Consider the following 15,773-nt stretch of genomic DNA (forward strand, 5'->3'; position numbering starts at 1 on the left):
GCATTTCTCTAATAATTAGTGATGTTGAGTATCTTTTCATGTCTATTGGCCATCTTATGTCTTTTTTTTTTTTGAGAGATGTCTATTTAGACTTTTTGATTGGTTTGTTTTTTAATATTGAGTTGTATGAGCTGTTTGTATGTTTTGGATATAAATCCCTTTTTGGTTGCATCATTTGCACATATTTTCTCCCATTCCATAGGTTGTCTTTTCATCTTGTTAATGGTTTCCTCTGTTGCACAAAAGCGTTTAAGCTTAATAGGTCCTATTTGTTTATTTTTTCTCTTATTTTTTTTGCCTTGGGAGACTGATCTTAGATTTAATTCATTTTTTTGCATATGGATATCCAGTTTTCCCAACACCATTTTTGAAAAGATGATCCTCTCCTCCATTAAATGGTCTTGGCACCCTTGTGGAAAATCATTTGGTCATATATGCAAGGGTTTATTTTGAAACTGTTCTTTTTTGTTGTTTGGTATGTCTGTCTTTACAACCAGTACACACTGCTTTGATTACTGTAGCTTCGTAGTAAATTTTGAAGTCAGGAAGTGTGAAATCTACAACTTTGTCCTTATTCAAGCTTGTTTTGGCAATTCAGTGTCCCTTGAGATTCTGTATTGACCTTAGGATGGGTTTTTTCTGTTTTGGCTTAAAAAGGGTGTATTGGGGGAGGGTCTTTGGAATTTTGATAGGAATTGCATTGAATCTGCGGATTGCTTTGTGTAATATTGACCTCTTAACAGTATTAAATCTTTCAATCCATGAACATTTCCACGTCATGTCTTGCCATTTGTTTGTGTCTTTAATTTTTTTCATCAAGTTTTTGTAGTTTGCAGTGTGCAGGTCTTTTACTTCCTTGGTTAAGTTTATTCCTAACTGTATTTCCGATGTGGTTGTAAGTGGAATAGTTGACTTTCTTTCCATATTATTCATTGTTGGTGTATAAAAACACAGCTGATTTTTGTGTGTTGATTTTGTATCCTACAACTTGGCTGAATTTGGTTATTTGAATACTTTTGTGTGTGTGGAGTCTTTGGCATTTTCTGCATAGAAAATCATGTCATCTACAAACAGTGATACTTTTACCTTTCTTTCCAATTTGGATGCCTTTTATTTCTTTTTCTTGCCTAATTGCTCTCACTAGGACTTCCAGTACTATGTTGAATAGAAGTGGTGAATGTTGGCATTCTTGTTCCTGATCTTAAAGGAAAAGCTTTGGTCTTTCACCATTTAGTATAATGTTAGGATTTTCTATTTATGGTCTATATTATGTTGATGTAGTTTTTTTCTGTTCCTAGTTTGTTGAGTTTTTTTTTTTTTTATCATGAAAAGTTGTTGAATTTTTCACATACCCTTTCTGAATCAGTTGAGATGATCATGTGAGGTTTTTCTTTTCGTTCTCTAAATGTGGTATACTACCCTGATGAATTTTCATATGTTGAACCATCCTTGAATTGAAGAAATAAATCCCACTTGGTCATGTTGTGTAATCCATTTTAATATGCCATTGAATTCCAGTGGAATTAAATCAGGATAGATGAATAGGTAGGTAAATAGAGTAATAATAAGTAAGTCATAGTTCTGGGTTTAAGAAACCAACTGTAACCAATATAGGAAGTGTGAGGTGGGGCCTAATAGCAACATATATAAAAGACTTTAAAGTTTTACTTTAGCTACTTTCCCAAGCAGCCAGCTGTTCTTTTCGCATTCCATTTCATCTCACACCCAGCTTAGTCTCTTTGAGGGGAACCTCTTGTGTTTCCTCACTGAGTGATGTTAAGTCTTGTCATCATTTGCCCTATTTTTGTTCTAGTAGTTTTTTCTGACTTTGTTCAAGTTGCTGTCTACTTAGAGTCCTGTTGCCCTCATTTTTGCATTTTCAAACTTGACCCGTACTTCAGAATTCCTCTGCTGGAAATCTGTCTGCCATTGTGCAATCACATTTTACTCAAATCTATTTAATTCTGGGAATTTCATATGTTGAAGAATTAAAATCAGTACAGTTTCTCACTTTATATGCAAGATTTGAAATAATGTAAATCCTCCTCTGTTAAATCATATAATTTCCTATTACCATAGGACATGCAGCTTTGACAATAAGTACCAGATACCTTTTGTCATTTCTTTGTGAATTACCAGCATTCTAAAGTATGAGGTGTTAATCAGCACCATTGCTGGAAAACTTTCCACAGCAGTCACTTTAAATGGAGATTAGATGCTGTAAACTCTTAGGAAGAAGGCCAAATGATGACCATGATACTACTTGCTGCAAAAGATGAAAGGTAATGCTTAGGGGGGAAGAGCAGAATTTAAACACACACGTAAAATAGTTGTGCTTTTGTTTCTTCATTTTTTAAATGGGCTGATGATAAATCACTTAGCTCGTAGGGTTGCTGTGTCAAGTGTTTAGTAGCATGTAAAGCTCTTAGGAAAATGTCTAGCACATACTGTGTGCTCTGAAATAATAACTGTGATTATATATATTATACCACTGGGAGAATTAGTGCTGAACTATTTGAGTTTTAAATTGAAATGCATCCCTGCATGAAATATGACCATCCTGAAAAAAATGCTCCCTTCTCAGTAGTTTCAGAGAATAGTCTGGCTGCTGCTAGCCTCTTTGAAACTATGTAGTGAGGAATGCAGATAGAATTGGGGTGAGGGGAGGTATTCTTTCCTTCATTGTAAATGTAGTAAGACTTATTAAAGAAAATTTAGAGAGAAGTTCAAAAATATATTAAAAAATTCTTTGTAATCCTACTATTGCCCCAGTGCTAGTAATCATATTAGCTGAGTTACTTCGTTTTTTTTCTGTGCATTAATTTATTATGTACGAATAAGTTCTGATTATAGCACATATACAAAACTGGAGGGTAGTTAGCCTAGAGAAGTAAACTATTGTAATATTCCAGGTGAGGGATGTTGGGGGCCTGATATATGTCATTCGCTGTAGAAGTAAAGCATAAGATCAGGAGACAAAGGTATTTCTGAGGTTGAATCCAACTTTGGTGTGGTGGTTTCAAAGATAGTTTTTTTTAGCTCTGGCTCCTGAAAAGAGGCAGATGGAACATAGAAGAAAGAGCATATTTGCTGGGAAAGATGTTTGTTTTCAACATCTTGAATTTTAGATTTGAATAGAACATCCAGATGGAAATGTCTAACAGGAAGTTGAAGTATGTAGAAAGGACTTGAGGGTTTGGGATACGTATGAGAGCACCCCAGTAAAAATATTTAAAATCATCAAAGTGCCTTATTGGGCTAATTTATTTCACCTCTCCATATACCTACTTCTTTAACGGCAGGAATAGTCTCCATCTCCAGTACCCAGCACAGTATTGCCGCATAGTAAGCTTTGTAGAATAAGTGAGTTTATGGAAACAAAAATAAAGAGGCCATTAATTTGGCCTCTGAAGAATGCCAGTGAAGTTGAGGGTTTGTCATTTATTGCCCCTTTGTTGTTCTGTTTTGCTGATGTCTAAAATTTAAATTTCTAAAGAGAAATAAGAGACCTCCATTTTTCTTTATGGCTTCTGATGGATTACATGAGGTACTTAAAATGTTATTTGGATGGCTATAATTCATTCAGCTTACTCTTGCATTTTTAAAAAAGGTGGTAGTGAAGATGATTATTCCAGTAATTCTTCATATGTCCAGAGTATGTGCATAGTGGATATGTTAAGGAGACCTCACTATTTAATTCAGTTAACGCACAAGGGGAAAATGATTTAGGAATATAAAAAAATATATAAATCAGTATAGGGCAAACTGTAAACATAAAACCTATGGGATTTTGAATCTTTGAAATTATGTAACTTGTTGGGAGTCTTAATGGAATGTCTGTGTCAGAAGATATTAGATTGGTGGCAGCAGCTTCTGAGTGGGAAGGTGGACTGTGGAAAGAACAACCTCATCTGTTTGCACTCCCTTCTCTTTGCATACTTTAGTCTGCAGTTGGTTAATTTGCATGTGTGGTTTCAACTATCATGTTGTGTTGACTCATTCTGAAAGATCCACCAGGATAGGCCCCCATATCTTCCCCTGCCCCCCCGCACCTTAGGCTATCATTAAATATTTGTCAAATGAATAAAATGGTGAATTTACTCAGTAAAGTGGTAAATGTATTCAGTAAACATTTAGTGAAACTTGAGAATATCCTATGGGGGTGGAAGCAGGTGGAGGAGTGTTAGGCCTATAAAGATTGATAAGATAATATCTGACCTCAAGGAGCATAAAATCTGGTACTGAATATAAATTTTAAAGCTCTCTGGTTTTCAGATTAACCAGTGCAGACAATAGGTAGTTTGTTACCCAAAACGAATTTCTTTCTGACATAGATTTTAATAAATTTCTTAAGAGAGATTATGTGAAATATTATTTACATAATAAATAAGCACACAAGTCTACATTCCTTCTCTCTAGTCATTTAGCTAGAAAAGATTGTTATGGGGTCAGTTTTGTGATCCTCTGTTACTCAGTTTTTTTCTTATTTTATTAAAATTTGGGGTTTGGTTAAATCAGGACAAGCACTCTTCTGAAAATACAGCCCACTTCTGAAAAGAGCCCACTTCTCTAAAGTGACTGATAAAGCAGCAAGATATTTAATTGAATAGGTGTACTAAAATAGCTTAACTGGCTTAATCATTCAAATATGTAAAGATCAGATATTCCAATGTATTACGAGAGCTTTTACTGTATATGGTAAAAATAGTTTATCATAGATGTCCCTGTAATTTTTTTTCTGAGTAATCAAGACCGGTCAGTTCTTTATTATCAGAGCTGATAGAGGGGCTATTATTGTAGAAATTGCAGAAAATCAGTGGAATGCTGCAGTGCCACCACAGCTGTTTGTAGTTTGCTAGGCAGAAAAATCAGAAGACAGGAGGTTATAAGAATCCTTGAAGAGACTATTCTAGGGGCAATTAATTCAAATCATATGTAATTCACTGAAGAAAAAGTTGCCCTCTGAAGTAGCCCTAACTCTCTAGCCCAGTGAGAATGTATATTCTAGAGGGGAAAAAACCTTGCATAATTCAAGTCTTAACAAGATATATCAATTAAGCAAAGCAAAACCTATTCAGTTGTTAGAGGCAGATTTTCCACACTGTCCAGAGAGAACATGATCTTACTTTCCATTATAATTTGAATATATTCTTACTGTTAGACACAGGTAATTTATAAGGCTTTATTGTGGCTCCATTTTCTTTTGTTTTAGATTTTGAACTCACCGGATAACCTCTTAGATATCAAAGTATGGAGAATAGGGTACCCTAGGTAGTACTATGACTATCCCCCATTATAAACAAACTGGCATTTGGCATATATGTTGACTTTTTGAAATAAACTTCATTAAAAATAAAAATATAACCTCAATCTTTTATAAATTGGTAAGTGTAAATTAAGCCAATCAGTTCTCTGTGTCTAGAAAAAAAATGGATTTTATGGAGCTGTAGAGCTGAGGGCCATATTCAGGAATAAGTCTTTTCTTGTATAAGGCAGGGATCATAGTCTAATTCTTGTATAGCTAGTGTTTGGCATGTAGTATTGGTGCTCTATTTAATGTTGTATTAATGAAACTCATTGTTGAATTTCAGAGATGGTAACTCCAGACCTCTAGTGAGAATAATTATAGGCATTTTGTGGCTCTATTCTTAGATTTATTCTCATGTCAGAAGAGCAGTTCTGCCTTTTCTGTAACTCATCAGAAACAATTCATTAAGTGATGAAAATAGAATCCTCTAAACAAACCAGAGCCTAAAAAGACAAATAAAAGGTATATGTATCTGTTAGAAACAAAGGAAGGGGTAGTGCATTTGAGAACAAAGTCTGTTTGCTTCACTGTCTTTATTTTTTTTAATAATTAAAACTTTATCTTTATTTTTCAGACCTTATTGCAATATGCAAGCAACAAGAATGCATCAGAACATATTGTGTATCTTCTGGAGGTATATCGACTTGCCATCCAAAGCTTTGCCAGTGCTCGCCCGTATTTAACTACTGAGTGTGAAGATGTCCTCTTAGTGCTTGGCAGATTAGTACTGTAAGTTTAAGAACTTAAATCATTCTTAAAATTGAGTATTTTTGGTTGTAATGTTTGCCTGACTTCTCTTTACTATGGCATCACATTTTTCAAAGCACCATCATTCATTTGGAATGAAATTTCCTTTGCTCTGAGCCTTCATATTCACATTTTCAGAAGATAAGGTATAAGTGAAGTTCCAGCCAAGCAGTGTAATCGTTAGTTGCCCCTAGAGTCTTTTTTCCTACTCAACACTTAGAATTCAAGAATGATGCATTTTCTCTCTGTCCTTAGGTATAGGTCAGTTTAAGTGACAGAGCATCTGGAAACTGTAGGGATCTTTGAGGAACACTTTGGTGGGGAAACACTGTGAAATTCTGCAGTTCAATTATATAATTCGAACTAAGAATTTTACTAGCAGAAAATACAGGGTACAGTATAAGATTTTCACCCTCCCAAAAATCCATGATAATTTAGCTGCTGTTTTAATATTTGGCCGTCTAAAAGCAGACAAAATTATACTTTTATTATAATTTTATTTGCTAATTGGAAAAATACAACAGATACTAGTTTTTAGTTGGAGAATCAGCTTGATTCAATTTACAGATTGTTTGGTAGGATAAATTTTAGTCTGTGTGGTCCTTGTTTTTGCCTTCTAGAATCAGAATGATTCCTATATGGGTACCCTCCCTACAACCTAATAAACTAAATAAAAACTGTTGAGAATGTGATTTCTAAAAGGTTTATATTTTTAGCAGTGTACCAAAGCGACAGTATAATTACAAAGACTTAAAGTTTTCTTTTCTTTTTTAAAGTTGAAAAGTTAATGTAACTGTTGAAGAAAAATTTTAAAGAGTGAGAAGCAAATTTAAAATGGTCTAAATAAACAGAAAATGTATATTTAGTATTACTGTCATACTGTACTTGACTATGACTATAACCACCTTTACATACTGACTGACTTATTTATATTGTAGGAGTTGTTTTGAATTACTGCTTTCAGTGTCTGAAAGTGAACTGCCGTGTGAAACCTGGGTACTCTTCCTTCAGTCTCTACAGGTGAGTTGGTTTGGGCTCAAAAAAGTATTCTATTTAGTTGTCCAAAATACCTAGTTAATTTTTTCCAGCAAACTAAAATTGGAAATGAGAACAAAAATAAGTTCTAATTTGTGAGAAAGAAGCCTTCCATATGAAGGGAATGTGTTAAAAATGTTTTTTTTCTTTCATTTGGTTTTGTTAGCCTTTACATAGTTAGAAATCAACAAAAAAGTTTTCATTCTTCAAAAACAATGTTTTAGAATAAAACTATTAAAAATATCAAATTGTATATGGTTATAAGGTATTTGGATCATTCATAGTACACTTATCTGGTAATTTCCCCCTAACCTTTCAGGGACTTATAATGCTAAATCTCTTAAACAACCAGAATAGTCATCAGAGATTCTATTCATCGATTTTATTTACAGGAGAGCTACGCTGGCTCTCCTGTTAGCTTGATTATCAGCGTTCTTAGATGAGCAGGTCAGAAAGTAGCAAGTTGGGGAGGAGAGAGTGAGGTAGGAGGACAAGCAAGTGCACTGCCAGCAACAGGAAGCAAATTTGCCTGGTACTGGTAGAGATAGAAAGACTATTTAAAGAAAATAGACATAATAAGTAAAATAGCTACCATTTATTTATTATCATTAATTATGTCCCAAACACTGATCTACATTAAGTTTTACGTTTTGTATCTTTCAATCAAATTGCAGACCTTATAACATAGAGATCATTTGAATCTCCATTTACAAATGGGGAGACAGGCATAGTGAGGTTAGTTTGCCCAAAGTTACACCTAGCCTCATACCTAGAGCTTGCTTTGTTTAACTGATTTCTTGAACACAGACTCCTTCGTAGCCTGGACCTGTTTCATGTAGGCATGGGTAAAGATTTGCATGTTAACAGACACACCTCATTATCTGGAAATTTCTTTCCTTTGGGATATGTAACCCAAAATGAAATGATGTAATGTTAATCTAAATCCATTTTCTCTTTGGGAGAATTCTTTGTCATGTTCTTGGCCTTTTTAAATCCCTATAATGTGGTCCTAATTCTTCACATATTCATACAACTGTTAAAAGTATCTTTCATACATACCACATTGATTTTGTCACTCTGTGTTTTCAGGCCTGCTAGTAGTATTGTCCTGGCATAAGACCGTCTAGTAGGTCAAATGTACTAATTCTTATTAGGGCTTTTACTATTATTTGTATTAGTATCCTTTGCAGAGAGAGTATTTCTCATATTTTTTCATTCTTTTCTTAGATTATATGCCTGAGTAAAATATGTACCTTTTTTCTCCCACCTGTGTAGCTTTTCCCAGTGTTTATCAGACATTTAGGATACGTTTTTGAATGTGTCTGCAATAAAATAAATCCAGTAGAGGTACAGATAAATATGACATGGTTCCTGTTGAAATCTGAGAGATAAAACCCTGAAGTTTTCTTATTTTAGGTGATAAATGGACAAGGCAGCAGACGGTTTTGAGGATACTTTTGCTAAGAGAATAGTTTTACTAGAGCAGGGTATAGATGGGACATTTTCAACTGCTGTTTACAGCTGTGTAATATTTCCAGACCTTTTCTTTATGGATATAAAAATATACTCTGATATGGATTTTTTAATAAACAAAAATGAGATCCTGTTTTTTGCAGCTTTTAAAAAACTTAATTTTGTCATGGACATTTGTCTAGGATTGCATATGTAGATCTTCCTTGATGATTCCTGTTATTCTGTTACATGATTGCACCATAAATTATTTGGCCAAATCTCTTTGCTGTTTATTATAAATAGTGAACATCTTGTGGTAATATTTCTGTATTGTAGATTTCAAGATGTGGACTCAGGATAGTTTTACCTTAAAAGATAAAGAATTCTAAGTTTTAAAATTATTTTAAAAATTCCATTGTAGTTCTAAAAGAGTATTCAGTGCTACTTTTAAAAAGTAATTTTGGTATAATAAATATATATCTATTGGTAATAAAGAATTACGCACATCATTCTTACTCAGAATAAACTATATATTGAACAGATGAAAAATTTAGAAAACTTTTTGTTTTTACCACAAACTATGGTCTTTTATTTTAGTTCCTGTGTATCATGGTAGGTGAGAGTATTCTGCTAAGGTGTAATGGTATGGTCTGTTAGATATTACAAATAATGGTAACCAAATACAGCAAATTCTGAAATTTCACGTGGAATCTTCATTGCAATGTAAATGCCTGTTGTCCTAAATAAAGCAAAATGAAGCCTGAGGACAGTTCAGGCCATTAAAGGAAAATTGCAGTATTTAAACATTGCAGTTAGTTAACTGTTAATTGGAAATACCACTTCTGTGTCAATTATATATTTTAAACTCTTTCTCAGCAGAAAAACTCAGCATATTGGGAGGAAAAGGATTGAGAGAGAGGGTGTGTGTGTGTTAAAACCCTATCATTCTGACATGAAAGTTAAGGGGGGAAAATAAAGTTAGTTTTTATATTCCACTTAAGTGAATATAAGATTATATTCTTAGGTCTGTGAGGATTTTTAACCTGTATTTCCAAAGGAATACTGCTATCAATGAAAGCTTATGTTCTTTGAGAATTTTAGCAGCCTAAAATCAGGGAAAACAAGTTAAAATTTTAGACTATGAGAACAACCAATAATCCTCACTAGTAATGGAGGACAGTGAGACATATATACTTAACCATTTATGTCAAGTTAAATTTTTGCCCCCTTTCCTCCCCACCCTTTGTGTTTATAAAGTATTTTAAAGAACAAACTAGCAGTTACATTTTGTTTTCTGAGGAGATGGAATGATAGCTAATAACCTAGACTTTCCATGACATTTTATCTAGAGCCACTGTCATTTAAAAAGCCATTTGATAGAAGAACTTAAATAATTAAAAATATATATAACAATAGATGTCATTAAGTCATATTTCTATTAGAAGGAATAAGTTGCCTGTGTGAATACTGCAGAATCCTTTAAAAGAAAGCTGTACCAATCAGTGGCCTTAAAATAATTTAGTAATTTAAGGATGTAAGTTGAATTGTGATAATTTTACCTAAGGGGAATTTAGGAAAACATTTTACAGGTGCTTTTTAACTTAGTGAAAATCCCCTAGTTTCAGTTTAAAAAAGCAGCAACAATTTCACAAAGCTTTGAGGATAGTTTTTTCCTACTTATTTATTTTTAGAAAATCCAAGATACAGGTCTTTTCATGGACTTCCAGATATATTGAGAAGGCAAAACTACTTTTTATATTGCTTATGAGCCTGTTTTCTAGGTATGCTGTGTGTTGGTTTTTTTTTTAGGAGTCACATGATGCATTATTGGAATTTGGGAATAATAACCTGCAAATATTGGTTCATGTTACCAAGGAGGGGGTGTGGAAAAACCCTATTCTTCTTAAAATTCTGTCTCAACAGCCAGTAGAAACAGAGGAAGGTAAGCTAAAACTATACTAACTATTGAAGGAGGTTCTAAGAGAAACAAAATTTATTTATGGATTAAAATTTTGTGAATTTCACCTGTGTATCTATACCCAGTCATTCTGTTCTCCTTTGAATACTAAAAAACTATTGCTATTACTATTATGGTATTATTTATATATATATGTGGTATTTTATATATATATATAATGGTATTACTATTATACCATTAGCATTTAATGTTTTGCCTAAGGATTCTTGAATTTTTAATCAGTTTTTAAAACTTTTTTTTATTGAGTTCTAGTTTTAATCAGTGTTTTAAAAGTATCCATTTGTACTTATTTTAAAATGTTGCATTGAATAGCAATATACAGAGTTCCTGAGATAGAAATGAATAATCTGCTTCCAGTCTTTGATCTATAGTATAGGTTTGCTTATATTTTGTTTCCTGGTTACTATAGCTAAGGACTATGAAAAAAATTGCTTTTTATTTTAAATTTATGAAATTTTGGAACTTAAGTGTTTGTAAAGAAATGCAGAGAAAGATTTTTGTTTGTAAAGTTGTCAGTTTAAAACCAGATTTATGAATTTGAGTTAACATTTGTACTTTAGACACACAAAATATCTCATTTTACATGACCAACAATTAGGATTTCATTTGCTTGAAGTTAGTGAAAAATTTAAAAGGATCACATTCTGCTAAGTATGTTTCTGGAATAAAAATGAGTTTCAGAACGATTTTATTTACACTTTTGTTACATCTTTAGTTCAAGTCTCAGACAGCCCATTTGAATGCTGATGTCTTAAAATGTCCTAGTTAGCTTATTCCTTCAGGTTTAACAGCCTACTGTATACATGCTGTTTGGGTTTTTCTGTATAGTGAGAAGATTGGCAATAAGAATTCTCATTTTCTTTTGATCCCTTTTCTCTGATAATTCTACTGCTTATTAGTTATACTGACAAGAAAAGAAATGAATAAGGAAAAGAACTGTTAAAGAGAAAAGAGACTGGTATTTATTGTTTTCTATTGAGGTTCCCAATAAAAATGGCATCCTTTTGTAAACATAGGCAGATGGAGGCAAAATATCATCTTTATTAGTAGTAAAAGTTGTTAGAGGACAGAACCAAATAGTTGCAGAAGGATCCCAGAATTAGGCGGATCCTAGTCCAGATAAGGCTTGACAAGAGTAGAAAACATATGGTCCCTGTAGACAGGCCTGAGCCCAAGAGGAAAAAGGATGCAGTTACATTAAATGTCCCCAATTTATCTTCCCCAGTGCACTAATCAAATATATCACTTCACCTCAGGGGTTAACAGCACTTAATTTCTTTTCACGTAGAGAAAAATCAGGAAATAGGGAGAAGCACTGTTTACCTAATATCCCATGGTATCCTATATATTCAGTAAAGATTAAGCACTCACTATCTGTAAAACTCTGAATGGGGTGTAGGATACCAACACATGTAAGAAATTATTCTGAGAACTACAGTGTAAGTGGTAGGCCTGCTTCCTTTCTCAGTTGGCCCTTAACAATTTCTGGTCAAAGATTAGAAAACCTCCTTTATAGTTCCACTGGCCCTGCAGCCCAGATGTTAGTATATTTGATGCTAGAAAGCAGAGACTATCATTTCATTGCTTGCCTTTTTTCAGTAACGTAGTAATCAGAAGCATAAAAGTACAGATTTTTTAACCTCCAGGTAACTCTTAGTTTTTTGAAGTAAAAAAAAGTCTATTAGGTGGACTTTATAATTTTTCCTGCTGTGAATTCTTGAATTTTGTATCCCCCCCCCACCAAATAAAAAATAAAAAGCAGTTTATTACTGAAGTATGTAATAAGTACCGGTTGTTGACACTTCTGCCTGTCATGATCAGCAAGGAAATGAGTGAGCCCTCCCACCCAGGTATCAAAGGGCTTTCTACCCCAGTACCCCCTATCAGCCCACCACAGAAGGCAGGGATGGTGAGACTAAACCCAGCCAAGTTCCCACTGATGGTTCCTGGCCTGAGCCCCAGTGCTCACAAAACTGCCCCAGCGGCAATGGCAGTGGCCCACAGCCCCAGAGACCTCAGGCCCATAAACCCTGTAGACCCTCCTTCCACTGTAATGGAGTGATTCCAATTCAGAGGATACTCAGAGCTACCATCTGGTATCTGCCAGTTTTTCCATCTGACCTGTACCTTACCCAGCACCTTCCTGCTCCCTTTCCCATAATTCATGACACTAAAACACTGACTTTTCTGCACTTTCCTTGAGACTCTGGAGGGCCAAAGCAACAACCTTTTGCTTTTTTCCCCCTCTCTCCCCTACCAAGGGTTGAAGGAAGGAATCATCCTAATTGTTCAGAGGCACTAACTTCCTTCCCTAAATCAAGCTAAGAAGGAACCAGCCAGCTATTACCTCTTTCTGGTTGGTTTTCTTTCCCACCCCAATTTATTTTTTGGTTCCCTTCTACTACCTACCTCTGTAGCCATTTTATGAATTGTCTGTCATATGCTATCTGAGCCTTTAGTAAAAACAAAAAGTCTTTTCTGTTAAAAAGGAAAAAAGCAAACTTTTAAAGCTGGACCTTAAATGTTACCTACCATTTTTTACACAATGAAATACACAAGAGGCAAACTGTCATGATGTTTGCAACTTACTTTTAAATGGCTCAGAAAAAGAAAAGCTAGACAAATATGGTGGACCAGTTCAATTGTTGAATCTAGATGGAGAGGATATATGATTAAAATTTTTTTGTGTATTAAAATGTTTTAAAAAGTAAATAAAGGATCACAATTGGTAGATTTCTCGGTGTACACTTTATTGTATCATTTTAAATATTGAAGTGTATGGATGATTTCCTTTTTAAAAGTATAGTTAAGACTGATTTTAACTTAAAATGCTTTTTAAAATGCAAGACTGATCTATGTGTTAAAAATTGATACAGTAGTTTAACTGTGGTTGTAATATGTTGAATAAAATAGTTTTATCATAAAAATAATAGCTATGATTTATAGACTGCCTGTTATATGCTGAGCACTGTATTAGTACTTTCCATCTCATTTAATCCATTAAACAGGTGAGAGATAACACATGCCTAAGGCCACGTAGTTAAAATTGTGGATGCAGAATTTGAGCCCAGATGATGAGATATTTAAAAGTTTTTGATTGATTAAAAGCAACCTTTTGGTTGCTAAATATGTGTTTTTATTAAACATCTGTAATATATAAGGCATTGCGATTAGTGCTGTAGGGAATACGAAAATTAAGACATGATATTGGCTCACAAATTGCTGACAGTGTAATAAGGGAAATAGCAGACAAATAATAGTGACTAGTATTGAGTGTTTACTCTGCCTGGCCCTGTGCTCAGTGTCTTACCTGCACTACTAGTATTGCATTTATGATTCTTTCATCTCTGTGAGGTAGCTGTTACTAAACTTTTCACAGATGAAGAAACTTGAAAGCTCAGAAAGGTCAGTTAATTTGTCCCAGGGTCTCACAGCTAGCATATGTGAGTCATAATTCAACCTCAGATTTGGTGATTCCAGAATCTAAGATCTTAACCTTTGTACACTCAAATCCTTTATTACTGTACTTAAAGAGAAACTAAGCGTGTAAAAGAAGTACTTCTTTTAGAAGAATTTAGAAGGGGATGGGTTGTGTAGATTACATGCCTTTTTTTCAAGTGCGGGATTTGTGGAAATGCATACAACCTGGTAGAGCAGATAAACAGCAGAATCTGATGTTAGGCTGACTAGGATGTAGGGTGACAGATGTGGGAGGAAATAATATAGAGGAATTAAATTGGAGAGAATTTTAAAAAGAATTGCTGGGGCACAGTAACTAAGTTGATTTCCTTGGAAAAAAGGAGTTGGCAAGGAAGGATAATGCCAGAATTTCATTTCTTTCTGATTAAGAGAATACCATTACTGAATTAGAAGTGGAGACTGAGGAGGAGCTATTTGAGTGGGAAATATGATTGTGAGTTCATTTGGTGGAATTTAGTGCTTTTGGGACTAAAATGGAAAAGCCTAAGTGCAAGTGATCGGTTTTCTTTTTGACCTTGACTGTGTGTTAAGAGTATCTATGGAATTTAAAACCAGCACGTGCACATGCACACACACACACACCAAAGTCCAAGCTCCACCTGATAAATCAAAATCTGCAGAGTTGGAGCTCTGGAATGCTGACCTTTTTGAAGTGCCACAGGAAGCAGGCACCTTTCACCTGTAAATGCTGGGAGTATAAATTGATACAGTCTCTGGAGATGAGTTTGGTAGCAGTTTCATGTCTAGGAATTTTTTCTATAGGTGTGAAATGTGTACATGTGTGAAATGGCCTCTGTACAAGGCCATAAATTGTAGTGTTATTGATTATTGCTAGAGATTGGAAACAACTTGCAAGTGTATTGGGAGGGAATTGGTTAAGTTAATTATAGTACATCCATACAGTGGAATAAAAATCAGTTGTTAAAAGTATTGAAGTAGCTCTGAATGTATAGTGATGTGATAGAATGACCTATATGATATATTAAGTGGGAAAAGAAATATGTCTTCTGTACTCAGAATGTTCTGGAAGGATAAACAAGAAATTGGAAATGGTTGTTGTTTCTTAGGGAGAGAGACTAGGAGCCTGGAGTCAGGGTAAAAGGGAGACAACTTTTACCTGTATACCTTTTTGTGTGTCTTTTGAATTTTGTGTTACGTGCATATATGGTGTTGCTTATTTTTTTAAAGAGAATTTAAAAATTTCTTTCAGTTGATTCTGATATGTAGTTAAGATTGGGCCAGTGGTTGCCTCTCTCTGCTCCTCTCCTCATGGTTTATTATTAGTAATAATGAGTTCTATTCCACTTGTGGCCTGTAGACCTAACAGCATGGCTGTCACCTGAGAGGCTTGTTAGCAAAGCACAGTCTCAGATCCCATCCCAGACCTACAGAATTAGAATCTGCATTTTAATAAGATTCCCCAAGTGATCTGGAAGGCACTTTCAAGTTTGAGAAACGACATTTAGGTGAACCACCTAAAGTAGTTTGTTCACTTGCCGTTCGTCTTGACATGTATGTTCCCACCTCTGTTCTTTATATATTACTATGTAATGATACCACAAGCTTGTTAAGTATTTACTAGTCATAAATTGAGGACTTGTCCAGACCTCTGTACCCATCAGTGTTCAGGTACTTGATATTCCGTACTGCTCAGAGCAGCATTTTCCAAAGTGTGTACTGAACCAGGAACATGGATTTTACATTGTACTAATGATGTGTGTAAAAGGGTTCTCTGGTCAAATCAGTTTGGGAAACATTGGGTTAAATAAAAGT

At 34.4% G+C, this 15,773-nt stretch overlaps 1 protein-coding gene across 1 annotated transcript in view; it reads left to right on the top strand.

Moving 5' to 3' along the window:
• Window positions 1-15,773, top strand: part of RLF (RLF zinc finger) — a 71,801-nt gene that overhangs the window by 21,360 nt on the left and 34,668 nt on the right. The window contains exons 2-4 of the mRNA XM_006188041.2: window positions 5,883-6,037; window positions 6,994-7,075; window positions 10,352-10,484. Coding sequence (XP_006188103.2) covers window positions 5,883-6,037; window positions 6,994-7,075; window positions 10,352-10,484 — 370 coding nt within the window. The remainder of the gene's footprint in view (window positions 1-5,882; window positions 6,038-6,993; window positions 7,076-10,351; window positions 10,485-15,773) is intronic.

This window comes from Camelus ferus, chromosome 13, assembly GCF_009834535.1.
Source record: "Camelus ferus isolate YT-003-E chromosome 13, BCGSAC_Cfer_1.0, whole genome shotgun sequence".
NCBI classification, from domain to species: domain Eukaryota; kingdom Metazoa; phylum Chordata; class Mammalia; order Artiodactyla; family Camelidae; genus Camelus; species Camelus ferus.